This window comes from Ornithodoros turicata, chromosome 4 (genome assembly GCF_037126465.1).
Source record: "Ornithodoros turicata isolate Travis chromosome 4, ASM3712646v1, whole genome shotgun sequence".
NCBI classification, from domain to species: domain Eukaryota; kingdom Metazoa; phylum Arthropoda; class Arachnida; order Ixodida; family Argasidae; genus Ornithodoros; species Ornithodoros turicata.
Window position 1 is genome coordinate 77,142,947 of NC_088204.1, and position 27,744 is coordinate 77,170,690.

The 27,744-nt window shown below is 46.2% G+C and overlaps 1 protein-coding gene across 1 annotated transcript; it reads right to left on the reverse strand.

Annotated features, from left to right (window-relative positions):
• Positions 1 to 27,190, reverse strand: LOC135391966 (uncharacterized). The gene is made up of 3 exons (XM_064622554.1): positions 27,142 to 27,190; positions 4,108 to 4,295; positions 1 to 419 (listed from the first exon to the last, which is right to left on the reverse strand). Exons 2-3 carry the CDS (start codon positions 4,292 to 4,294, stop codon positions 154 to 156), a joined length of 453 nt encoding a protein of 150 aa, XP_064478624.1. The 5' UTR covers position 4,295; positions 27,142 to 27,190; the 3' UTR covers positions 1 to 153.
• Positions 27,191 to 27,744: the final 554 nt, after the last annotated feature.

The window sequence follows — 27,744 nt, forward strand, 5'->3', positions numbered from 1 at the left end:
TGAACATCTATTGTTTTAATCAACTGGTAGTTCTAATCGTGAGCATTCGTTGCCGTCGTTGCAAGACTGACACACTGGTATCCACATCCATTGTCTTAGCTGTGGCACAAACGTTCATTGACGCAGATTCCAAACAATGCGGACGTGCTCGTATCACGTCGCGTACAACTGAATTGCACCCTGTTTCGTAAAGTTGACCGGTTGTAGACCCACCAGGGGGCTGTTTGGCTCAACGGGTGAGGCGGAGTGTACCCCTTCCCTGCTGTCTTCCACCACAGTTACAGAAGATGTGTTTCCGCCGTGCAGGAACATCCCCGTTGTTGCCAGAGGATCCCAGGCGTGGATGGTCATAATGGTTGCTCGATACTTCCAGCCTTCCATGGCTCCCCACAGGATGCCTCCGGTGAAGATGAAGATACCTGCGATGCCCAAGCGGTCAGGTAAACACATCCACTATTCAATGGGTGACGCAACGGAACTGACGGTATACGCTATACGACAGTTTCTTCATTAGCCGCGTCTACATGAACTCGACAAGAGCGGGTCGAGTTGGTTTATTGCATCAAATTCTCTGCCATCAGTGTCAACCAATCTTCTAGGGAGGATTGATGTGAGGGGGTGCAATCGTTGTCAGTAGGACGAAATGAGGTCGGAATCCCAGTAGGGTGATAGTAAAAAAAAGTGACAGTTCCTGAAATTGGGAGAGGGAAAGCATGATTCCAGCGGAAGCCGCACGCGATAAGCCATGCCTGTGTCATCTCTTTCTACTATCACTCTATGGGCTGCGTTTTGCAACCTCTTTTCGTCGTACTGACAAGGATTGCGCTCAAAAAGTAGTCGAGCGCTATGCTCTTGTTGCACCGAAAAGCACGATGTTCGGCTATTTTTCCGGTGGGATAGCTCGTCAATATCCCTGTCAAGTGGTCACATTAGACACCTCGAAACAGGAGGCCAAAGAAAGGCATTTTTTCATGTTTTTCTGAAGGCGCTTCCCGATTATCGGCGTCATATACCAGTAAGAGCAAGACGGTCCACCCTCCACGTATCATACAACAGCACAATGCAACAAATTTCGCGCCGCTATCTGCTCTTCCTTTTGCGCCAGATTGCGCCAGATGCGCCAGAAAGACCACCCATAATCGAAGATATTGGCATGTTCCGGGCCATATGGCGCCGCAACCGCATGCCTGGCCGAAAATTGGAAGACGGTCCCCCGCAAGTCAAGAATCATAGCTTCCGAATGGCACCAGTTTCACCACCAACGGACGAAAATGAGAGCTACAGGACTGGTACAAAGTTGCCTCTAGAGAGGAATGAGACCATAGCTTTTAAGTAAATTTGCCACGCTCTTCACATTGGTGGGGTAAATAAGTGACCTTTACTTGGCAAAATTCCGAGTTCAGTTCTAAAATACTTACATAATAAACCTTACGTTACATGACATTCACATCAGCAGGTGGCAAAAACGTAGTGAGAACAAATGCCGTTGACCCCATGATTCTAGGTGGCCTAGTTCTTGTTAGTATGATTCAATGACACGTTTTCTGGGACACCCTGTATACCGAGTGTCGCAACGAGTGTCGCAACAGGTCTTCCCCGAACGCCGGCAGATAAGCTGGACATCCGTCTATACACACCTGTCTCATAACTCACTGATAGTGGTTGCATGATGGCAGTAACAATGTGAAGGAGGCGATTGTTATAACACGATATAGGGAGAAACCCGCTCGATTCATATGGGCCCACGTGATCCATTACCACTTTCGCCATTCCAGGAACGACATCGTACGCTATCGCCTTTGCGTACGTAAGGAATAATGTTGGTGGTTATGCGCACGCGCAAAACATAAAGAGAGTTTCGCGCACTACGCAGAACCACTACGCTATCCCCTACGTACACAAAGGCAATAGCGTACGATACACTAAAACTCTAATAATGCGTGAGGCTCTCTTTACGTTTTGCACATGCGCAGAACCACCAACGCTATCGCTCATGTACAGCTTGAGACAAAAGTTTACGGAGCACGGCACTGGCGTGTTTCTCTATTGGAGCAGCCTCCTCCTAGATATATGCAAGAGATCGAGTAAGAAACAGGTGACTGGCTATTGTGTCCATCTCTCAGTATGTGTGTCCGCTTCTGCTTGTAGCCACGATGATGCGGCACCCTTGTGTTCCGTAAACTTTTGTCCCATGCCGTATATACAAAGGCGATAGCGTACGATGCACCAAAACTCTTTATTAGGGAGTTATTAGCGATCGGAAGGTGTTCACAATAACGGCTCCGAAAACCTGATAAGCCAATCACCCTGTTTCCTTAGAGTGGGTGACATCACATTGCTAAACTTCCTTTACTGTGTCGTCTTCCTAGATTTCTTCCGATGCGCTAAAACTCGCTAATTGACCTCTCCCTGTTTGTAAACAAATGACCTCATAGTGTTCGACAGCGCCACCAATTTGGTAGAGCTGAACTACGCTCGAAGCTAGAGGCGAACGAGGCCGCGCCCGAAAGCCACGGTCTTGAGGGGACTACGATGGTCACTGAAAGGGACGCGACCTTCGGTTCTACTTACCTTTCAATAGAAGGCAGCGAAAGAGTGCCCATTCGTGGAACTTAGTCCTCCCCTTCCGATTTGTTTCGGTTTCAGTCTGTCTACCAACGTCATGATGACGTTTCTCGGGTAGAGGTCTGTCGTGCAAAAGCCGTGCAATGGGTTACACCCGGCCGTGCGATTGGTGTTCTTTCGTAACGTGACTTTTACAACGTATTTTGCCCTTCGTTTCAACCTAAATCCTTCTCCATCATTTTTGGCGTCACTTGGAAGCATGCCGACGACAACAATGGGGCGTCCCTCTTTTCTATTCAGGCACTTCAGTCACCGAAAAGGTAGAAAAGGCAACATGCATGTTTGTTGTTGTAGAAAAGGCAAGCCACGAGATGTAACCATTAGATTTTTTTTCTAACCACGAGATTATTTTGCCGATTTCGGTTTTAGAATGTTGTCCCCACGGCCGATTCGAGGTTGGTTTCGGAAACCCGGTAGACTGTCCGATTCGCGACCTACTACTATACTACTAGCACTATACCATTATAGTAGGTCGTGGTCAGAATGACACTCAAGGTCGTGGCATTTGCCTTCCCAAACAACGTGACACAATGATGAAAGAAGGAAGTCACTGAAAAGTTGGCCAGCTGTAGGGCTCGAACCCACATCTTCGGGAATACCGGTCCAGGGCTCTTACCAATTGAACTAAGCCATAGCCTCCTATATACTGATATATACAGTATATAGGAGGCTATGGCTAAGCTAACACACCTTCCCCAGCGACTTGCTTCTTTCATCGTTACTTTCTTGGGTACTTGAGGCTTTGTATGCATTTGTCCTTTCCATGTGTTCCAGCATCAGAACATCAATTGCCACCATGTTCAACGTGACACAGTTTCAAAGAAGCTGAATTTTGCCTCGAGTTTTGCCCTAGTCGCCCCATTATAGTTTTCCATGTTTTTCTCTCGTCCTGAATACGCTTTATGGCACCGCCTTGTCATTCTTTGCTCCATGTCTGACGGGTAGCGTTGAACAAAAAAAAAAAAGGCATTGGTGGTGGTGGTGGTGGCGATGGCGATGGGACTGCTTGCCGTGACAGGCCACGTCACAACTATCGCGGGGAGCAATCTCGCGTCCTGGGACGACTTCACAGGGAACTGTGCTGGCATTTCTCTTAAAGTGCCTGAGGGAAAAAAACGGGGCCGTCTGGCATCGAACCTGGATCACTTCCCGGGTTCGATGGCTGTTCCAATAAATAATTGTAGTGGTGGTGGTGGTGGTAATGCTGAAAGAGCTCGCTGCTGTCGGCCTCACAAAGGTGGGCAACGTCACGATTAATGCTTTGGGAGGAATGCGCGTCCGGGGCCGACTTCTAAGGGAACTGTGCCGACATATGTCTGGCAGCGTCTCAGGAAATCCCAGGGGAAACCCGCGACAGCACAGCCGGCACCGGGATTCGAACCCGGGTACTTCCCCAACCTCGACGTGACATATAGCAAGCGCGCCAACCACAGAGCCACGCGTGGTGGTATATACAAGTAATTGTGAATCCTCTTGACTCACCCAGTGGGATGAGGACGAATCCAACGAGTCGCAGTTCAGGGGTGATGATGTTGAAACCGAAGAAGACGAAGAGAATTCCCAAGAGTTTGAGGAAGAAGCCGAGAAAGATGACACTTCCAAAACGCCACGGTGATGGACCGGTGTAAGGGATGGGGTGAACGATTGTTGACTGGGCTCTGCTGAACATGCTGACGGAAAGAAAACATCTCGTCGTCATTGAAAAGACAGTCTGGAGCCGTAGCCTGGTTTTCATTCAGTAATATTGTTGTCATTACTTTTGTACAGTTGACAGGGTGTCACCCTATTAAAGTTTCCCCGTGCCGACATGCCATCCTTGGCAACCATACTCAATGGAAGATGGAACGTTTTGTGCAAAACTGTACAATGGGTAGACATCGGCAAGCTCGAGTTTGGGATATCGTTTGTTTGTAAGGAAAAAAAGAGGAGAGGAGGATATCGTCTTGGACATCTGCAGCTTGCGAACTACTCGCTGAAATACACGGATCCGGCCGCGTGACGATTGAATTGTACGCTGTCATAGTTTCAATGGAGCGCAGGACGTTTCCTGGTTGTCCACAGACACGGCAGCCCTTATTGCTTCTTGTAAGTCCAATATGGACACCCAAAACGGCATTCAAAACGTCCAGTGAACAGCCTCTCTACTTCGGCGTCGGACCATGGTAGGACCAGAAGAAAGAGAGCGAAGTCCATTCAAATGTTTTCCTGTGGTAGGATTGTTCCGGAGACATACGCCTTCTGGGCGCTGTTTCATAAATTTTGTAAACCGAAAACGAAACCTCCAGATTTCCCGCCTCCAGCCTCCAAATCACAATTCCTCCTCTTCAGACGGCGACACCAAGCCTCTAGATCTGGAGGGGAATCATCTAACTTGGCGAAACTGGTGGTGACATCATAGGAGTGGCCTCCGCGGTGCCAAGCAGAGGGGTGACACAAACCCGCCATTGTTGTAACTACCCTTAAGCGAGTGCTTTTCGCGAATCCGCCATCTTGTCCTGGTCACACGTCATAGAGAGCGTAACTTTGAGGTCATGTGATTTTGTTTTGCGTATCGTTTTAGTGCTTGAAAACATTCCCATCGGCATAAAGCAAAGAGATGAACGTATTTTGCCAGCGTAATCATACGGTCCTTCTTCCGCGACATGATAACCCATCTCTCCTTAGTTTAAGTACATCGCATCCACTCAGTGTGTCTTACCCGGGGTCGTCATCACATCCTTGGAAGTGGTCAACAGTAAGAGCCCTCAAGTACAAAATAGCGCGTTTTACTGCGACATTATCGGATAAAAATAATTACCGGGACCGAAAAACGTCCAAAACGGCGTACAGAAAGAGCAAACGTTTTCTTTATTTTTTTTAAATTTTATTATTTTATTTTATTTTTTACAAACGGTTTGGCCGCCGATCAATGGTGCGGCCATCTTTAATGTCACGTGTGCGGTGACGTTTGCCGTGCCGTGCGACCATGACCTGTCCAAGATGCATTGCGTTCGCCCAGCATGCGTTCGCCTATGGGGCAATACATTGGATGCCACCCCTGTGGTGCCAAGGCCGGTACGGCCATTTTTGAGCGGAGGTTCACCCTTGATATCTCCACGTGCCGCCGCGGCTCAGCTTTCATCCCGGCCAACGGGGCGGAGCCCTGACGAGTGTGACGTCAAGGCGAGCCCCCCATCTCCAGGCAACGAATGGCCAAGCTCTCTCCTTATAAACGGCTCTAGCACACTGCGATCACGGCGCCCTCTGGGGAGGAGCGTTTCAACCTCCCTTCGAAACGCCACCATTTTGGTTGTTTCGAATACAGAACTCGTACGTTTCGCATTGTAACTGCGTTAGATGCTCAATCATGCTCAGATATACCATGAGTGAATCTCGTTCGGAACACTTATAAGTAGGCAGCACAATGTTCTATCTGGATTGAGTAATTGTGAAACGTGGCATACCTGCACGGGGGTAGACTTTTACAGGGTAACACCCTGCGGTCGTATAATCATTATAGTAGATAGATGTCACACGCAAGATATCGTTCAACAAGAAAGTCGAACCACACGTTGACATCCGATTGCGATTTTACCGGATCGTGTCACTACAGGGAGCTTAGAAGGGAAAGATTTGTGGGGGAAGGGGAGTGGGGCAGGAAGGAAGTGAGCTAAAGGGTCCCCGTACCACCCGAAGGTGCTGCACCTTTGCAGACGTCTCGAGAATTCAGATGTATAGACCCCTCGCTGTTTGTAAACAAATGACGTCATAGTGTTCGACAGCGCCACCAATTTGGTAGAGTTGAACTACGCTCGAAGCTAGGGGCGAACAAGTTCGCGCCCGAAAGCTACGGTTTTGAGGGGATTACGATGGTCCCTGAAAGGGACCCGACCTTCGGTCCTACTTTTCTTTCAATAGGAGGCAGCGAACAAGTGCCCATTCGTGGAACTCAGCCCACCCCTTCCGATTTGTTTGGGTTTTAGTGTGTACCAACGTCATGATGACGTTTTTCGGGTAGAGGTCTATTTATAAAGGCATCTAAGGATATTGGCATATATACATAGATATAAGGGATCAAAGATAAAGGCACTGTAAACTGTTTTGAGATACCACAAAGCGTAACTTGGAAGTTTCTTTACGAAGGCCCTGATGCTTGACAGGACAAAAGGCCGGAAGCTGCTGACAGTAACGCCACTGTAGCGAAACCTCTGGCTATAAAGGTCACTTATTCATAATCAAAATGATCTGCGCAGTGACTCCGATCATCATTATTGGGACATACGACAGTGTTTTCCTAGATTTGGTCCTTGAGCGCTTGTGAAGTGTTCCGGGTGCTTCGCCTTGAGAGCAATATTGGCAGCGAGACACTCAACAAATATTGCTGTCATTGTCACTACAGATAACTTTCAGAGCTGTCCTTTTCCTGGTGCATATGTACCGGACATTTCCCCAATATTTCCTCGATGGTTGGCAACTCTTATTTCTAAACATCAATTTTCGTTTCGGTTTTATTTTCCTTCTTTCCTTTTTCTTTTTTTTGTTGTTGTTCCGATTCGATTTGTTAGAATTAACAATTTGCATGCAGAAACTTTTATGAATAATTGTAGCACACACTGGCTTAACGTAACAAGCAAACAGCTTTACTGTGACGTTTGGGCGCCCATACGAACATCATCATCAGACAAAACAAACATTCAGAGAGAGGCCCCTTGTGGCTGTTACTTTTTATTACTTACTTGTTACTTGTACTTGTTACTGTTTATTTTGAAGCTTTAAAAGCGAGCGCGGCGCAGTATGCTGATTGTTTGTTTTGTCCGACGATGATGTCCGTATGGGCGTCGAAACGTCACAGTCTCCTAATTTCTTATACGTTAAGCCGGTGTGTGCTTCGGTTATTCATCATGACCCTAATTGGCTTATGGTCTGTCTTCAAGAGAAGCTTTTATGTTATCGTTGTTGTGACAGCCTCAGAGACGTACGTGACAAAAACGTAAACAAATGAAGAGCAGCAGTCTGACGGCTATCTAGACGAGCAAAAAAAAAAAAAAATATAAAGAGGAACATTGTCGGAGTGCACATGTTTGCACATTGTGTATCCCAGACAGCGGGAGAGTATATGTGTGAGGGTAGTCTGACTACGCACTCAGGATACTATAAATACTTTTCTCGCTGTCTTGTTGCTCTTAGTGTCTTACGTCTGATTTTAAATATACGATAGGGACCAATGAGCGGGAACAAGAAACACACTTACTCATAAGTGATCCTCTATGTCTCCGACTTTGAACATCTCGTTGATTGCTTTAAATATAACCCTTTCTCAGCAGTGGCAGTGACATGGAGATGAAATAAAAACAAAGATAACGCCGATCACAAAGCAGACGACAGACGCGCCGATTTGACGAGCGACTCGAAAAGCAACAGGCGACACTCCTAGCGGTGGCCTGCGGCAATTATTGTTGACGTCCTTCTGCTATCGTTGCTACGAGGAAATCGAAGGGCAAACAACATGCTGCTGTCCGTGCCTGTAGTTATGAATGGCTCTTATTGATTGATAGATGGACTCATGCGAGGCGTTATCAAAAGAAAGGCCTTCATTTATTTCTTTTCGTTTTCTTTCACCTCGACTCGCAGCGGTGCTGTCTACGTGCGTGTCTACGGGACGTTTGCAGAGGACGAAAACAGACTCTAAGAATGTCAACCAAGCGGTTGACATTCTCACAGTTTATTTCGTCCTCGGCTTTGAACTTCAGCGGCGCTATTTTGAGTCCACGCGTGCATACGATTGGACGCGACAGAACAAGGCAAAAAAAAAATTTGTCACGCAATGCGTTGGGAAATAGCAGCGTTGCCCTTTACTATTGGCAAATAGACCTCTCCCTGTTTGTAAACAAATGACGTCATAGTGTTCGACAGCGCCACCAATTTGGTAGAGTTGAACTACGCTCGAAGCTAGGGGCGAACAAGGTCGCGTCCGAAAGCCACGGTCTTGAGGGGATTACGATGGTCCTTGAAAGGGAAAGCGACCTTCGGTCCTACTCTTCTTTCAGTAGGAGGCAGCGAACAAGTGCCCATTCGTGGAACCCAGCCCTCCCCTTCCGATTTGTTTCGGTTACAGTCTGTCAAGACCAGGTCCCCCAAACTCACCTCGGAAAAGCGTGCAACGAAGAAGGCCGCCACTAGATACCCCACTGTTGCCGTTCCGGATCGTTTCAGCGCGCTAAGTTTAGCGGCAAAATGTTTTTATTGTTTCTGCGAATGAATCTAGTCTTTATATGTCCAAATAAAACGCTTATAACAACTTTCTGTGTCGTGTTTCACTTTTTGGTCCCGTTTTTAAACGTGTTGAGCGATCGGAAGGATCTGGTGCACGGCTGCGTGCATCACATAGCGTACCTGTCGTACCAGGCGCCGCAGGCGCAGTCGTCCATTTCTCCCTCGGTGACTTGGCCTGGCTTGGATTGTGCTTCAACTGGATCTTTAGCACGCTACAATCTAACGCAAGCCAACGTCTGGTAACAATGGGGTATCTAAGGGCGGCCTCCGGCATTGCACGCATCGGGATAGGAACAAATACATGGGAAAATGGCGACCTTGGGGGACCTGGTCTACACCAACGTCATGATGACGTTTCTTGGGTAGAGGCGTCAATTCCACGGGTGAAACTTTTGCCTCGCGAAAAACTGTTCCATATAGGCAGAAGCATGTCATGCGAGGAATGTTCCGTGGCAAGAGGAAGGGAAACACATTTTCTACGAATGGCAAAGCTTTTTTTCACCGTTTTACGTACGGAAGACTAGAGTCACTACATAGGGGTACAGAGTATCGCATTCCTTTTCCGCGCCGGAGCCGCCGTTCGGTGTCCGCGATTGGGCGGATCGCGTCACGTGGTTTCTCCTTCCAAGAACGCGCCGTCCATGTTGAGTCCCCTCCATCCAAAACAGGTTTCCTCGGTTGCGAGCTGACTCGATTGCGCGCTGTTCCCCGGCAGAGAAGGGGGAGATTGTCGTCCCGTTGCTAGGCGACGCAGCCGCGCCGGACCCAAGATGGCGGTGTCGCTACTCTGCTCCCCATTTAGTGACTCCATGGAAGACAAAAGGCACGAGTGCGTGCCAAGTGAGGACCGAAATGTTGGAAACCTTTGTACTCAGGTTTCTGTTTTCGGTATAGCTCCAGAAATTAGTGCTGCGCTAACAAACGAGCACTGTCAGGTGCGTTCTCTTTGTCCGCAACTCGTGAACTGTAGTTAAAGGAGCGCAGCACTTTCGCATTCTTTTTCTCGTGCAGAAGGGCTGCACCAGCACATCCCCATTCCTTTTGGAGGAGTGCTGACCTCAATCCGCACGAGCTTCCGACTTCCCTACTACAGGCGTAGCCTGCAAGAGGAAAGTGAAGTCGATTCCCGTAGCAGACGACACGGCCTGCCATTTGCTGTTTCTCATTCTTTCTAGATGCATCAGCTGAACTATGTCTACACCTCTCGTGTACTTCAGTGCAGGGACAAAGCAAGCGCTGAACTTTTTCAACTCAAAGTTTGACAACGAATTGAAATATTTAAAAGCGACTCATCGCGTGTTAAACGCAGACCAAACGCCAGGAGACATAACGTTTTATTTATAGCACATACACAGGTTCGCATAACGCAAAAACAAAGCAATAAAAAATTGGCGCTTCGACGCTTGTACGGGTGTCATCATCGAAACGTCGCTTTGTATCGAATTGGTGTCATGTTATGCTGTGTTTGGAGGCATTTATCAGCAACAAGTCTGCAAATTGCTCGCTGCTTTACGGTAGACTTTAAAGGGACCTTGAAACGATGTTTTCCCATGGAGGTAAGAAACTAAGGAGATGCCCTAAGCGCCTCTCCCAATGCAAGCGAGCGTGCTGTGACCCGCGCATGGCATTGTGGTTAGTTGCCCACACACGTGACCCATAAACGCCACGGCAAGACGTCATAAAACATGGCGTCCTCCATGCCCGCGGCGTACCTTACCTGGATACAGAGACGAGCTGCGGCCTAATAACTTGTTTTCGCTTTCATAACGTCTTTGGAGTTAAAAGTTATCACACCCGTTGAAATAGAAGATAGATCATCTCAGTGTGGAAGCAATGAATCACAAAATCGCTAGAAGACGTACGTACGTCATCGTAACATTGCCTTGCTTCTCTTCTGTTTTGCTCAACTTTTGCTGTGATTTATCACGCGGCAGATGTTGAAACACCCCATAACATTCAAAGTATTGTGCGAATGGACCCCTTGAAGGTAAGAGGTTTCCTGAAGATGAGGTTTGCTAAACTTCCAAGTCTCCGCGCTGACCGCCATAACGCCGAAACATGTGGGGATCACGTGACTGGGCAACTAGATGGGCGTGGTATTGCCAGGAGCGACCGCTAGAGGGGTCCCACGGCCCTCCGATCTTATAGCCCTCTCCTTAGTTTCTTACCTCCATGTGTTTTCCCTTTGACAGAAGAGGTGTTCCTGAACATCGAATCTTTACATTCGGCAAGAGATTGTTTTTCTCAAGAGAGCGCTTAAACAAACTATCAAACTTATATGAAGCTTGTACACCTGTAGACGCTGCACTGCGTTCGGCCGCAGGAGTTTATTCTGCGGTGAAGCTTGACCCTGCTTCCGCTGGGCACGACTACGTCATCCGTAATGTCACCGCACCGTGCGCCAATGACCCGTCGCGACGTCCCTTTCTGTGACGTACTGAGGACCCCAGGAACAAGAAGCACAAGGAGGAACGTCGAAAAGAGGTCCGGGGGCCGATTTCAAGCGCGCGTGTGTTAAAAAGTGGAGTACTTTAGTAGACCTCTGCCCGAGAAACGTCATCATGACGTTGGTAGACAGACTGAAACCGAAACAAATCGGAAGGGAAGGGCTGGTTTCCACGAATGGGCACTTGTTGGCTGCCTCCTATTGAAAGAAAAGTAGGACCGAAAATCGCGTCCCCTTTCAGGGACCATCGTAGTCCCCTCAAGACAGTGCATGGTTTCGGGCGCGACCTTGCTGGCCCTTACCTTCGAGCGTGGTTCAACTCTACCAAATTGGTGGCGCTGTCGAAGACTATATGACGTCATTTGCTTACAAATGGGGACGATGTCTATCGGGAACAATTTCTAGTTTTTTCAACAGGAACAACCGTTACCCTCTTCCCGTGAACGTCGTTGGATTGAACTGTTCGTGAAATTTCGCAATCTGCTTTTAACGCTTTAACGCGAAAATCTTTCTTATATATATTTTATGGGTTGGATCACGTTCGTCATTGTATCGGAGAACCCACTTTTTAAGCCCACACTATTGAAAATAACGGCATTGGTAGGCCTGACATGGATGCAACAAAGTCAGCCTCTTTAGTCGTTCGCGAAGCTGTGAACGGGAGTCATAATATACGAGTTCAAACTTTTTGTACCACAGACGCTCTTTTATTAGTACGCAAAAGCAGTGAGGCGATATAAGTCTCGTTGTCTTCTTACAGAGTCATGCACTCAAAACGCGCAAAACCGTCAAATGCAAACACCGTCGCCTTCTTTCTGGGGAACCACACCAACGACACGACGACTGCTCCGTTCCCCGACAGAAGTTTGGAATGTGTAGAAAATAGATCACGTATTTAGTAAACAGAAACAGGAACAACACTGAACGCAGAAATAGGCATGCACAAAACGTCTCGCATGTTTTTATGCATTTTATTAGACAGTTTTAGAATATTGTGGCCAAGCACGCCTCTAGGGCCCCATGAAATAAGGGGATAATCACTGCGCATGCCCATGAACCAAACAGTGTTTTTTTTAAAGCCGCCTATATTGTCACACAAATATCGCTGTCATTGTGACTACAGTTATCTTTCAGAGCTGTCCTTCGCAGAGTTTGCAGCACTGCTTACAAGTGCTGCAACTTGAAACATTTCATGACGTTTGGTTTTTTTTTTTGTTTTTTTTTCACACACGAGGCGGTACACATTTTAGTGAAGGTGAGCGCAGATATACCCTTTGTAGTGTCGTATCTAGCAATCACATCCAAGATACTCCGTGAAACGAGTTTTTTTTTTCTTCTAGAAACGCGTTCGCAGGAAAATAAAATTTACACCTGTAGTGTCACGTGTTATTGCACCAATCGGCGCACCGTAGGAACATCAGAATCGAGAGGTAAGCGAGGGAGAAATATAAAGGGAGAATACCTTAATATAGCTTTACTAGACGTTCACAAAAAAATATAAAGTGCTTTCCTCTTTACTCCGCGTCACTTATCCTGACGGAACATTGCTCAGGAAGCGAGCTGGAGGGCCTTCGATGATGGCAACATTTCCTTGTGTGGGGGAGGAGCCAAGGTGGGGGAGGACTGGAGGTGAGGACTAGTGACTTTAGTGAGGACAGGAAGGCGCCATGACACATTAGAGATAATAGAAATACAGAGAGAGAGAGAGAGAGAGGTAGTGCAGAAATAATTTTTTCTCTCCAATATTCGCGCGGCAGTCAACATCATTTCCTACATCATGACAACCGCCATGCTCGGACAATGGAACAGACACAAATAGAGCATGCCAATCTTTCCCTCTAGCTAATTTAACGACAGTTCACAGTTTTCGTCGTCTGCAATCATGCATGTCGTCTGCAAGGGTTTGAAAAGTGAGAAATCATTTTGGCGGCTTTTGCAGACGAAACACAGTGACGATTCGCTGAGGTAAAACTGCATTTATTTCGCGCATCACAACCGAAATGTTCAAGATATTCTTTTGCAGACGACAACTTTCCGCTCCTAATTTTGATCAACCCCGTAAACCAATCTGTACGCGTTGGGCGTCTTCGGAGCCGGCTTCGTAGACACCATTAAGCTGGCCGGTGCGTACGTCGTGGGCTTGTACACGAAGCCAAAATTACTGTCCGTGAAAAAGTAGTCCGTGGAGAAGTCGTCTTCGTAAGGAGAGGCGCTATTCTGGACCCAAGCAGCCTGAACGGTTCTTCCACGCAGGATGGACACCACGATGTACACCATGGATGTGATGGAGAGCACGACACCGATGGCGAAGGTCACGGCACCCATGACCCAGGCGGTGTGGCTGATGGTGTAGGTGACGGAATAAACGCACAGCACAACGCCGACACAAGCTGCCATGGTACCGCAAAAGAGAAGGACGTTGACGTAGGTGGGGTACCTGGCACCGCGCTCAATCAGCAGCTGCTTGTCCGATGGCATGGTGAAGAGATGAGGTGCTGCGAGATACAAAAAGGTAGCGTTGTGGTGACTACTATCGTGTGACATGGGATGATATAAGGATATGTTCACATGAATATGTCAATGACATGATATATATTGATGACATGATAATGATATCATACGGCACGGCGTTATTATACGAACACATGGTTTGCTGTTTAGCGCAGTTTCTTTTCAAGTATCGAGTGCAGGAGGAGAGATCAAAGCCGGTACCTGAGCCAGATGCATAATTTTAATAAAGCATTAGCCATTACCAGTGATGGCCACTAACTACTTCTACCGTAGTTTAACTATAACTACTAACTACTTTGCGATTGAGTAGTTTAACTAGTAGTTCAACTACTTTTCAGGGGAGTAGTTAAAACTACTTCTTTAACTACTGCAATGTAGTTTAACTACATCTATAACTACTTAACGTTGTCCATCAACACCAAACCCTTGTAGTGTTCTTGGAGACCTAAATATAAAACACAAGCAATGATAAACTTTGGCTCAAGCCATTGCTACGATCGTCAAATAGAAAGCTTGCGGCGAAATTCTTTCTGTGCCTACGCGATAAACTAAATTGCAGAATTATTTCACAGCAAATGAGGCTTCACTAGACAAGCAATATTTATTTATTTATTCACATACCCCAAAGGCCATACCCTGGGGGACACCAGATGATACGTGACAAAAGGACGACGAATGGTTGTTCACGAAAGTGGACTGGAGGCGGTCAGTTAAGAACATATGAATCCAGGAGAGAACATGTGCATCAAGGCTTAGTTGTGAGAGTTTTACCATTAATCTAGCGTGCGGTACAGAATCAAAGGCTTTAGCAAAGTCCAGGAACACGGCATTTGTTTGAGTAGAACTGTCCATATTTGTGTGGAGGTCGTGGATAAAACCAGCTAGTTGTGTTTCACACGAGGAATTTTTACGGAAGCCATGCTGGCAGGGGGAAAAGTAAGCATTTGACTCTAGGAAGTTGATTACCTGCGAATATATAATGTGTTTCATGATTTTGCAGGGGACGCTGGGAATGGAGATTGGTCTACAGTTCAGCGGTGAATGAGTGACACCCCTTTTATGCACTGGTATTATCATTCCCCGACGCCAGTCTTCTGGCAGAACTGAACTATTAAGTAGGAAAGGAGTTGCCTCAGGACAGAAGTCGCTGATATTTCGAACATAGACTGTTCTTTTTCTGGGGACCGTCCTCATCATTGGCATGGTATTTAAAGGGTTAGATGTGACGTGTTTAAAGGTTCATGCGAATTGTCCCTTTAAACCATGCCAATGATGAGGACGGTGCCCAGAAGAAGAATAGTCTCCGTTCGAAATATCGGCGGCTTCTGTCCTGAGGCAACTCCCTTCCTACATCTCTACCGGTTCGCTGGATTTCTACCCATCTATGAACTATTAAGTGATTGTTGGAATATTGCAGCAAGAAATCTGCTCGAGTGAGCCTTGGTGTTTTTAAGAATTTTGCTGTTTATTCTATCGAAACCAGCAGAGGAGGGAACCTTGATGGAAGAGATAATCTTTTCAATGCCAGCAGGAGATATCGCCATCGGTGACATGCTATTGAAGATGGATGTGGGAGGCGCGGCAGGGGGAGTTGTGTCTTCGTTGGTGAACACGCTTGCGAATGCGTTATTGAAGATAAGAGAACATTGGTTATCTCTAACAAAATTACCCTCATGATCTTTGAGTTGGATGTTTACCGATGGAGATTTTGGGTTTATAACTTCGTAGAATGCTTTGGGGTTGTGCTTCAAGAGTTTAACGAGGCTCTCGCTATAGAACATGCGTTTCGAAGAAGTCACCAATGATTTGTATTTCCGGGCGCACCCTTGATATTTTAGCAGTGATGATGCAGACTTAGAGCGCTTAGCAAGCCTGTACAGACGTTTCTTTTTACGGGCGAGCAGTTTGATTTCATGATTGTACCATGGGTCATGACAATGTGTCTTGATGAGAATGGAGGGTATACAGGCTTCAATAAGTGCATTAATCTTGGATTTGTATAAATATCAGTATCCGCGACTGTCCGTAGTTCAAAATTAGCGAGAAAGTTGTAACGGTAAAAGTTGTAACGGTAAGTTGTAACGGTAAAAAAGAAAGTTAGCCAAGTAATTGGATAATTCAGAATTTATTTGGTCGTAGTTACCGTTATCGTATAATCTTATGCGTTTGCACGAGGAACGACGGGGCACGCTGGGGACAGATATTGTAAAGTGTAGCACTTTGTCTCAACTCAAGGCGCATGGAGAAAATACAGAACCTACTATATCTGGGTCGTTAGGGAGGATTAGGTCTAGGATGTTTGATGAGGTGGGAGTTACACGGGTGGGTTCATGAACCACCTGATGAAGTTCAAACACATCACACAAATCAATGAAAGAACGTTCTTCACTGCCAGAGGCTGAGGTGGATCTCTAATTAATTGAGGGGTAGTTGAAATCACCAAGAAGAATAACCTTTGAATTTTGGAATTTGTGAAATATATGATGTAGTGATTTGTGTAATTCTGGGATGAATGCATCACAGCTATAGAAGGTAAAGCCAGGACACTCTGGTAACAGCTCACTGTCTCTTATATCCGGCGATAACCAAGTTTCAGTAAGTGCAACAGGGTCACATTCACAGGATTGCAACAAACTACACAAATCCTTACTCTTTGGAATCAAACTGTGGACGTTACAAAAAACAACAGATAAAGCATGTGCGGTAGTACAGTGGTGGGAAACAGAACAGGTCAGCTATGGTGTACGTTCAACAACCTGTTTTAAACATTGTAGGAAGGAGTTGCCTCAGGACAGAAGCCGCCGATATTTCGAACAGAGACTGTTCTTCTTCTGGGCACCGTCCTCATCATTGGCATGCCAATGATGAGGACGGTGCCCAGAAGAAGAACAGTCTCTGTTCGAAATATCGGCGGCTTCTGTCCTGAGGCAACTCCTTCCTACATTCTACCGGTTCGCTGGATTTCTACCCATCTATGTTTTAAACATTGTTTTAAAGCAACCTGTTTTAATGCATTAAAAGTGAAGATTTAGTACACATGCACGACACAATTGCTCTGCACCTCCGCTCTCATCAAACAAGTAGCTCAAGGTAAAAGTCGGAAGCACAATCGTGCCGTAAAGGTTGCGGCAAAATCGGAAGTAGTTGGCGCCTTCAGTAACCTAACTACTGTAGTTAACTACTTAAAATAGTAGTTTAACTAGTAGTTGCCACTACATTTCTGCAAATAGTTGATAACTACTTTTTAACTACAATCAGGTAGTTTAACTAGTAGTTTAACTACATGTAGTTAACTACTGGCCATCACTGGCCATTACACACAAAATTACGTGAACGCTGCAAAAAGCGCAGTGCGACACCTTGTACAAAAAGTGTACGCCTTGTAGGTATGAGATCGTTGAACTTCCGGTTTCAAATGACCATTGACGTCACAGTTAGTTTAGGATGTCATATTTCATCCACTGCGCGAAAAAACACTCCCCGACTTGGCTTTCATCCCTCAACACACGAAGGTCCTATGTGGAAAAGTACATTTTATTCGCTTTTGTGCGTCACGAAGGGGGCACAAAAATAGAGGGCGCTATGTGCAGTCCAAGTATGACGTCACGAAAGAAAACAAATGCCTTTCCCCCTAAAATAAAACAAAAAATGTACTGCTCACATAAGAATATCGAGTGAACTGTCGAACGACCATTTTCTCCAGAGCGACCGTACTGAATGTAACTCTTCATAATGGTCGTTGTAACCGCTGAATATGCAAGCCTTGAAAAACAGTGGTATTTTCGACGCGTGTTGACACATTTCCGTCTAGCTGCTACCCACAGTTGTGCTTGGTCAAATAAAAACAACAACAACAACAAATATGTTAATGATAATGAATGGGGAAATTCGCCACGTAAGGTGCGGCCCACTACCCCAAGGCACAATGGGGCAGGATGAGATGTGTGCTGATGATGAGGTGATGAACGATGCTAAATAGAGTGCTCGGTCAACAACATAGATGAATGGATGATGATGATGATGATGATGTGGTCAAAATGGAGAGCGAGTTCCTTGAATTTTGTTGGCAAACGGTATAATATGCAGAACGGAATACGCAAACGGTCAAATATGGCGCAAGTTCACCAGCAATAGACCTCTACCCGAGAAACGTACGTCATGATGACGTTGGTAGACAGACTGAAACCGAAACAAATCGGAAGGGGACGGCTAGACTGCACGAATGGGCACTTGCCGCGAAACACTACGGGGCCTCTTCGCAGGGTTCAAACCCGCGAGCCTTGTGATTAGGAGACAGATGCGGGAAACTGTACCTAACTCATCGAGAGTCGAGGGCTATTGCCCTCAAAACGTTTTAGTATTCATGATGAGTAGAGCCTGAGCTTGAGCAACGAAGAAACACCGCACACAGACTTGAGCTGTCGTCTGTGTTTCTTCGCTGCCCAAGCTCACTCATCGTGGATATGATCCACTATCTTGTCTGCTTCTACGCCATCTTGTGTTGTGGTGGTCGACGTTTTTTTTTTCTCTTTACTTCTTTTTCTGGCGTATAGTGTACGTTTCCTGGTTCTTGTTTCCTCGGGAGTATTTAAGTTCATGGTTCAATGAACCAGTTACTTGCGAACAAACAGAGGTGGAGGGTGAAACAGTTCCACTCAGAACTGAAAAGTTTTGCAATGCTAATCTTTAGCCGACACTCATAGTTAATAGTTAATAGAGTTTTCATCATTATTCTTACTATTTTGTGCAAACGGCTCAGGGCACATTTCAAGACCTGATATCCGATATGAGCCATGCCTACTTTTCGTCAAAATTGAGATTGGTGTCCGAAAGGGGGGGTGAAAGGTCCTGCTAGCGGTTCATAGGGCCGGAGTGTTCCAAATTGACGGAAAACAAAAAATAAAAAAGAAAGAAAGAAAGAAGAAGTAGAGGAACACACATACACAAGGTTTGTTGGGAAATGAATGAACCTTTTTCACATTCGCGTCGTCTCCTAGCGGCTATCCAGCGAAACACGATCGGCGCGCGCCATCGATACTTGCGCCCTCTTTACAAAGATGGCGCAAGTAGCACAAGTATCGAGGCACCCTACAGCTGACACATATCGGCGCCATCTATTGAATATGTAGGGAACCTCTTTCGGCGCCGTCAGGGTCACAGAGCATGTGCAGAAGCGTTGTGAGATCGTCTATTTCTCGATGAAGAAACACACTAGCTTGCTATGGACCCCCGTCTGTGTATGTTCTGTTCTGTTGCTGCACAATCAATGAATAATTGCAATATATATGTATAGGTTGAGGTAAAAAGATTATCAAACGGCCACGAAGTTTTACAGAAGTTGCAGCAAAAGAAGCGGAAACAGATTTTACGAAAGTTACAAACACTAGTTTATTACGTAGGGAGATGTTAAAAAGTAAAATGGGCGAGGGGTCGACGTTTCGACAGTGGCACTCCCAAGCAGCACAATGTACTGAAAGTCGAGTGCAATAGGGGTGAACGGTATTTATCTTATCAATGTTCTTTAGTTTCACGAGTCTGTTCAAGGCCTTCTGCCTACCCGCCCACCCGTATTGCACTCGACTTTCAGTACATTGTGCTGCATGGGCTGTCCTCGTCAGGACAAAAGATGCGCAGGTGGTTACACGTTGCTTAAATAGGTTTGGTACGTGACGTCACAATATTCCCGAATCTGACTCACTGACAACCGCCTGTGGCGTGCTCGTACCGAAGACCTAGCTCGTTTTGCAAATCACCTCTGCATTTGCCTAATAATGCAAAGCCGGATAGAAGTTTTCCTACAAGTCAATTGTGAACAGGAGATTCATTCTCGTGCCCTCTGGTCACCGCAAACAATAGGAAATCCTGCCGAGGAACAACGACATATATATGTCGTTGGGCAACGACATTACTTACGGTTGCAACACAGCACATCAAGCCTTATCAACCGCCTCGGCTACACTTTATTCTGTTCGAGAGATAATCCTTCTAGATTGCCACACGGTCTCTTTCTCAAGATTACTCATCGGGCTGCAAACCTGTCAACGTAGACAGTAAGAGCAAGGCGGCTACCTGTACATGGAAGTGTTCTAGGAATACACGTCATAGCCTTTTCGTAACCAGATCCTGTGTCACGTGCACGTTTCGTGGACGCGACGATGTCTCGGCGGCTCTCCTGCGGGTACATGCGATAAGAACGCGTACCTCCTTTTGCGGCCAACTAATACACCACGCTAACCGCAGTTAAGGTAACCGTTAAGGCCTGTTAAAGGCAAGTTAAGACAACGATTCGCCGCAGTCATAAGGCAGACGGAACGAAAGTTACGCCGCTAGCCGCGGTTATAGGAAGCACAGCTTGGCTACTTTGGTTTTGCGAGGTAATCAAGTAAATGGACGGTGGAATTCAAGCACCGCATCGGATACTGCGACAACAGCCTATGCTATAAATGTGGCGTCGTAGTGAACATATTGAGCACGTCCTAACAGAATGTGAGCTCTACGAAACGGAGAGGCAGCAACTCTGTGCTCAGTTGAGTACTGCTATAGCCGACAGACTTTCAACCTGGTTGCAATTCTTGGCCCATGTCAGAGCCACGAGCCACACCGCCGATGTCCTCTGGTATTCTTGGGAGTTCCTCTTGTCTACCGGTTTGCTCCAGACGCTGCAGAGTCCTACTCTGTATCTCGTGACCATTGGTGCTTCTCTTATATGTGTGTGTGTTTTCTTCACCTTCTATTCTGTGGCGTACCGCAGTCAGTGGAGGAGAGCTCCATTGCTGTATGTACTTGCATCATAACTTTAACTTCATTCTCACATCTGACATCTAATGTTTCGCGAGGAATGGGGTAGTGTACTGCTCTCCAGTGGTGAATCACCCCAGGTCATAGACACGATTTATTTGTTGTTGTACGGTTGGCCTTAACCACGGTTAGCGCTGCCCGTGCGACGTTTCCCGCGCATATAATGATGTGCGTACCATGTATTTAATGATTGTTAAGCGTTTTCATTACCATTATGGCCTTTTCGTTTCACGATACGCAGCGTAATCAAAATACACCTGGCGCTTGTGGCACAATCACGTGGTCACTGCTAACGTGTCACAAACTGCCGTGCGAAAACAACAAACCGTGGTTCACGATAACCGCGGTTTGGTCGGATAACGGCGGTTAAGACTGTCCATGTGACAAGCGGAACAAGGGTATAATAGTGCACGTGTAGTACCCCGAGCACGCGCAATAACAACCCAAGCAGCACAATGTACTGAAAGTCGAGTGCAATGGGGTGGACGGTATGTGTCTTATCAATGCTCTTTAGTTTCACGAGTCTCTTCAAGGTCTTCCACCTACCCGTCCACCCCTATTGCACTCGACTTTCAGTACATTGTGCTGCTTGGGAATACATCTATTTTTGTTTGGGTGCCCAAAAACCTGCCCCAAATCAAGGTAATACATTGCGAGCGATAAGACAAAAGATAACTTTAAAGGAAGCGATATCTGAGTTGGCGCCAGACACATTGTTCTGCATATGAGTCTTACGGATAACGTAATATCAACGTGTCCGAAACGTGATTAAAGCTTCTTGCGGGAACACACGCGTCAGAGAAGATTTCTTTCTTTTGCACAGACTTTCGTCTAATCTAATCATCTTGCGACAGCTCGGTGTCTGCCTCGCGAACACAGTTGATTTGCCCAATATCTTTCCACTTCAAAAGTTTCTTCAATTAGACCAGGAGTCTCATATCTCCAAAACAGGAAAGGGGGTTAGGAGAGGGAGAGAGAGAGACCCATAATCCTATGACTGCCACCACTCTAGGCGAGACCTGTTCCCTTCAGGCGAAAGAGTAATTAATTTGAGAACGTTTTTTCCCATACGCCATTTGAGGTAGGTGTATGTAACTGACATGTGGCAAAAGGCATCATGGGAAATGTAGATGTTAGCCATCAGCAAAGAGAAACATTACTAGATAGAAAGTTACTAGATACTGTTAAATATATCGCATTGTTGTGTCGTTTGTTTACAAGCGGCTGGGGAGATGTGAGCAAATATTATTGGGCAATGAGAACTACCTAAACATATTCGTCCTTTCAGTACATCGACAACGCGTTAGACAGTTCGGCGCATCAGGCCTCTAGGCTTAGCTGTTCAAAGTACAGAGAGAACACATTTATGTTCGCACAATTTGAAATGTCACGTCGAACAATCACGCACCCCACAACGTTGCGCCACGAATTGACAGACCACGACGTTCTCCAGAAGTCGCGAGCAGAATCGTCACACGTTCCAATACCACCGTAAACTTAATTATACTAGTCAATAAACAGTATAATAATTAACACTAACAAGTATAGATGTCGACAAATTACCGTACACTGCGATAACTTAGAGATTTGATCAAACGGGCGGATAATATTCCAGACGGTGACCTCTTACCTATATTCCTTGCCGATGCTGACTAGGTAGACTTTCTGCAATTCCAGAATAACGAACACACAACGAATATAACGATTGAATGTTGCAGTACGGCACACCTGGACCCCACCTTGACTCTTGATGCCTGCGCAGGCGCGGTTTACGCAGCACAAAGAAGCGGAGTCGCTATCTGGAACAACCGGTGCAAAGTACGCTGCAACCGACGCCGCTGCACGCTGCAGCAGCCGGTGATGCGTACACGTTGGGTGAAAGCTGCTCAGGAGGAGGGAATGGCAAGCTCATATGGAGGCCGGCGTGTGTTGTGCGTATGGTGGTAGATTTGCGCAGGTGTTCCTCGGAAAGTTCCGTTTGCATGGTTTTTTTTTTTTTTTCGTTCGTTTGTGCGAGTGTTCACTGACCTCCCAGGCTCGTTTTGTGTGTTCATCTTGCGCGTTGAACTTTGCCTTGATTTTCATTGTTGAGTGCCACCACGTCGGTGAAATAATAATGTTTTCTTTTTTTTTACTTTTGGATAGCGGTGCTGCTGGAAAGAGGTCGTAGCTCTAGGCATCTGCTAAGGATTCCAAGTTATTTTATGTTACGGTATACATTCCCCTCGATGTTTGTCACAAGGGCGTACACTGCAACACACACTTCTCTTGCTACATTTCTACAGCACACTTAGTGCGCTTCCCTGAGTACCTATAGGAGTTTCGTCATCACGTTCGTCACATGTGAAGGTGTACCGAAGAGATCGCAAAGTGTCCAGACCAGATTTGTGCGTTCTTGCTTCCACATATTGATATCTAGTCGAGGCTCACCGCCAAAGCCACCATATTATATGGAAACATTTATGAATATATATCTATTTGCATGTGCTCTCACTGTGCTTTTATACTGTGTTTGTGCTCTCCTGTGTTCGAGAATCCCGTAATGACCAAGTTTTGCTGCAGGATTTTGGTGGCTGTGCTCACTTGTAACCATTAGTTAAGCTCGGGACGCACCCCTTGCGTATATTAACGATATATAAGCACATCTGACGAAACAACAAACACTCCATTTTTTTTTTCTAGAACCACAATCCATCCACCCGAAACAATAAGCAAGATGACGACAATATGTTGGAGTGTTTCTCTACGTCTCTAAGTCACCCCAGGTCATAGTCACGATATATTTGTTGTTGTCTCTAAGTCTACAGCGTAATAGCAGATTCACAACTCACACATTTGTTGTCACGCCGGAACGTAATTTCCCTCCACTTCCTTCGTCGATGTCGCTTCCGATTCCTATATGCTAAGTCTTCCGCTTGTTTGCTTGACAGTGTCTCTCCCATTCAGTCTATTGTTCTCGTTAATTGATGTGCGTTTCTAAAATGTGATTTACTATCTGCTTCGATGGGAAACCGCGGCGAGGAAAAGAGCGAGAGACGCACCTCGACGACGCATAAAACACCAGGTATTCCGTGCAGTCGTGTAACTGTTCGTGCGTCCTTCACGAGCAGTAAGGTTCACACGCGATTTAACTAAAAGTATTGCGCGGTCAAACGGAGTCGTTATGTCTATATATAACCGTGAATTTAAAGTATACCTGTACTGAGCGATTTGGCCATAGACCCCTCCCGGCGCGTGGTCAGGAACCACCGGGAGGGCAAGACTCGTTCATCGACGTCGTTCATCCTGGTTGCCTAACATTTTGAAAACTTGAATGATCAATCATAGTGAGTCGGCTCTTGCAGTCAGCAGACGACCGATAAAAACAGTAAAAATTAAAAAGAAAAACTCTCAAAGAAAATGGTAATGATGATGATGGCGGTTGGGAACAGTTAGTAGATCTCGTGTAAGTTAGTAGATCTCGAGAACATTCTAAGATATCATCCGTTAGAGACGTTCCCACGTATATAAGGAATGCAACTTACTGTGATAATGGTACCACGTATGCTACAGATGAATGACGTATTCTTCTATGATGGGCCTCATTGGCTGTTCTGACGCGTGTGCGAGTCTCGCCCTTTGCAACTGCGGTGGCATCCCCCGTCGTACGTTCTCCACAGATCCGTTCAGTTCAATGGCTTCGCAGACACTAGGCACGTAGACGGGAGTCCGAAAGGACCTTCCCGCGTTGTGGTACACGAACAGGAACGCCGCGAAGGTGAGCAGTCCGGCCGGCGTGCACACGGCTCCGGCGATCACCGTCGGTGGGTTCGTAAAAGCGAGACCTATTCCGACGCACACGAAGCCGATGAAAGCGAGTAAACCACCCGTCGTCACCAGGAACCGTTCTAGGGTAGTTAACGTAGCAGGTCTAGGCGCTGAAGGCATCGGCAGTGCTGAACACTAAAAATGTTATCAGTGTGGTGGCCTGGCATTTAGACGACCTGATGATGACGGTAACCGATGAGCGTACACTGCCGAAGAAATCCAGCAGTTCTTTTTCGAGCGGCGCGCAATGTTGTCGATGGTAGAACTGCAGAGCACGTTCCACTGTCTTGAGATCGTCCCTTGTCGAATCTCTGTCCTTGGCTCGACACTGCTCTGATGATCAAAGATAACGGGGTGACGTGCAGTGACGGAAATATCGTTAACCTTGAGGCCAGGAGCGCGGGAAAACAGTCATACACTTCCACGGACACCTTCCATGAGATCGTGTCGAAGTTCGGACGAGACGTATCCTGCGAAGAATTTTGAAGGTATCTGTCCCAGCACACTTACAGGCGGAAGTCTGTGTGGTATCACAGAAGTGGTTGTCTTGTGCTGTCCGTTTTTGTGTTTTGTCTTTTGTCCTTCCCCACAAGCCCAGGGACATGTTGCCATCGTGGTTTACATTTTTGACGCTTCGAAAACCTCATGATTACGAAATACACGGGAACAAGGAACCGACTTTGTCTGAAGCATGGCGTGTTGAAGTGAGCACAACATTAGAACAATTTTAACGCTGGCAACTGGCCGCTAGTCCTTATATGTCCGTTCAGTTCGGCAAACTAATTTGAAACTTGACGTCGGCAATGTCAAATGATCCGCCAAGTGCGGTTACGAAGAATACGTAGTGATAACAACTTACCGCTAATCGCTCAACCAAAACGACACCGGAACACCCATCACCTCCGCACCTCTTCTACATGCAACGCGAGACAGTCGAGGAACTTCACCGTTACGTTTTTATCACCTCTGCAATACGCGAAAACACGAACTCCAGCTACCTCGGCTGTACATGGCTCACAAAACGGGCTTATCACTCTCCACACAGCGGCTGGTACCAGTGGAGTCTTCGTGGCGATCAGCCGGCACGATGACGGGCGTGACATTCAGAAATAGGCATAGCGGCTAAAAGTTCTTCCCTTGGTAGATGTACACAGAGCGAAAATGCAACTTGGGCAAAACAATGTAATAAGAGTCTACATAACAGCTGTGCATTTTGGCGGCAGCCCTGATCACACACAGCGCTGCTTGTGCGAGTCCGTGACACGCTTTCCTCAAGGCTGCCGCCACAGCTGTGCGGGCACATAGGTGTGTGTGTGTGTACGCGCTCTACATTTCCGAAGCGTCGGGTTGTGATTTATGGATATGGGTCTTATTAGCGACTATTGAAATGACGGGTCACTGTGGATGCGTGTAAAAGCCAGTGAGTCGTACATTGGAGTTTCCTATATGCGTGGCTAGATGAAATTAAGGTATGGTACACGTGGTGTTCGTTATATCGTGCACCCATTGTGCTTCACGCGAGGGTATTCGGGATAAAAGGGGATAATCATTTTGCTCTGTATAGTTGGTGATATAGAGGCCCGTATTCTTAAATGATACTCAAGGTGCCCTTCGAGTCTGGTTTTATGCCTCAAAAACCGACCTTGACTCGGAGCGTACTCCTGAGAGGAGCGGAGCGGAGGGAAATCATTCGATGTTTTCTTGAAGCCCATAATGGTTCATCAAGAGATTGATTGATTGATTGGTAAAAGAAACAAAGGGAGATTTTCCTTCTCTCACAGTAGTCGCGGCAAAGGCATGACATCGACGTGAAACTTTAGTGCCCTCATTGGCTTTTGAAGATACATACCGTACTGGGATTCCCCACACCTGTCATTTTTGATAACTCCCCTGAAGCGGCTGCTTGTGGCAAAATCACCACCAGTCCTGGGCACACGACGTAGGCAACATGATTCTAAAGTGGTCTTCGAGAGTGGTCAGCACTACATAGCACGGAAGCTTCATTTACAAATGTACGTGTATTGCTGCGAGGATATCGGAAGGGGTCAACAAAAACGATGCACAGAAACACCAACCGCGCTGTCTTGTTTGTTTGTTTGTTTTTAAATGGTCACGTGATGCTGACGTTTGCAATGACATGTGACCTGTCCTCAACGCAATGCGTTCGCCCGGAGCGCTATCTTCTGCATGCCTACACGTGGGGGCGACCCTGTGGACGATGCGGGAGTATCCAACCCTGACCCATCAATAATAATAATAATAATAATGTTACGTCAATGTTCTTGACAGATAAGCCCTACTAAAAATCGGTTATAGGTTATTAATGGGGAAGTGAAAAATGCAGTCTCGCACACAAAGACGGTGCTGAGTGTTGAAAAAAAAAAAATCATAGTATACTTCTCACACCATAGCATAGAGCTGTCGATCCTTCACAGAGAGAAACATACACATATAGTATCATATTACCTCTTGTTGCAATGGGGTAGCATTCTGCTCAATGAGCGGAAGTCATCCCCATATCATCGTCATCATGTATTTCTCTCTATATATACCTCTTGTTGGCTAAGAGTACGTTACATTTTCTCTAAACGTTTTAGCTTTTGTGACAGAAATAAAGGATGCTCGTAACGACTATCCAACAAAATTCCAACAACCAAATCCAACTTAAAAAGGAAAAAAGAAAGACAGGAAAAACTGCTTACCTTCTGTCGGGCAACCAACGTGCCAGCCAGAGAAAATACTGTCGAGGCATTAGAGCACGGCATGTATGTCAAATATATTCTCGTGGTGACGTTCGTGGCCCTTATCCAGGAGAGTGCGATAACATTCGAGATACGTGGACGTCGAGATACGTCACAAAGAGCGGATCTATCGAGTATGTTATAGGTAGCTCGTGGATGCTACTTGTGTTGCCGATGGTCGAGTAATGCATTGGCAGTATTTCCGCCTTGCATTCCCGCTTACTGCGAGGAGATTGTTCGTTATCAGTTCTTCTCGCACGAGTGGCGAACCATTTCTCTAATTTCTTCCAGTTTTCTATATCGTGCATCGATTCCAATGACAAATCCATATTTATTTACTTAATTCGACTTATTTCATGATTACTATTGATCACTATTGTTTGCTACTCATTGTTGTATGCCTCAAACTACTATGTATGCTGCCTATATTGAATATTATTCTTAGCCTTCTTTTCATTAATTTTTTTTCTTTTACGTCTTTTTTTTCCCCTGTTTTCATCGTTTTCAGTGATTACGTGTGCACTGTTAAATTTAAATTGAATTTATTAATACTACTATACTTTA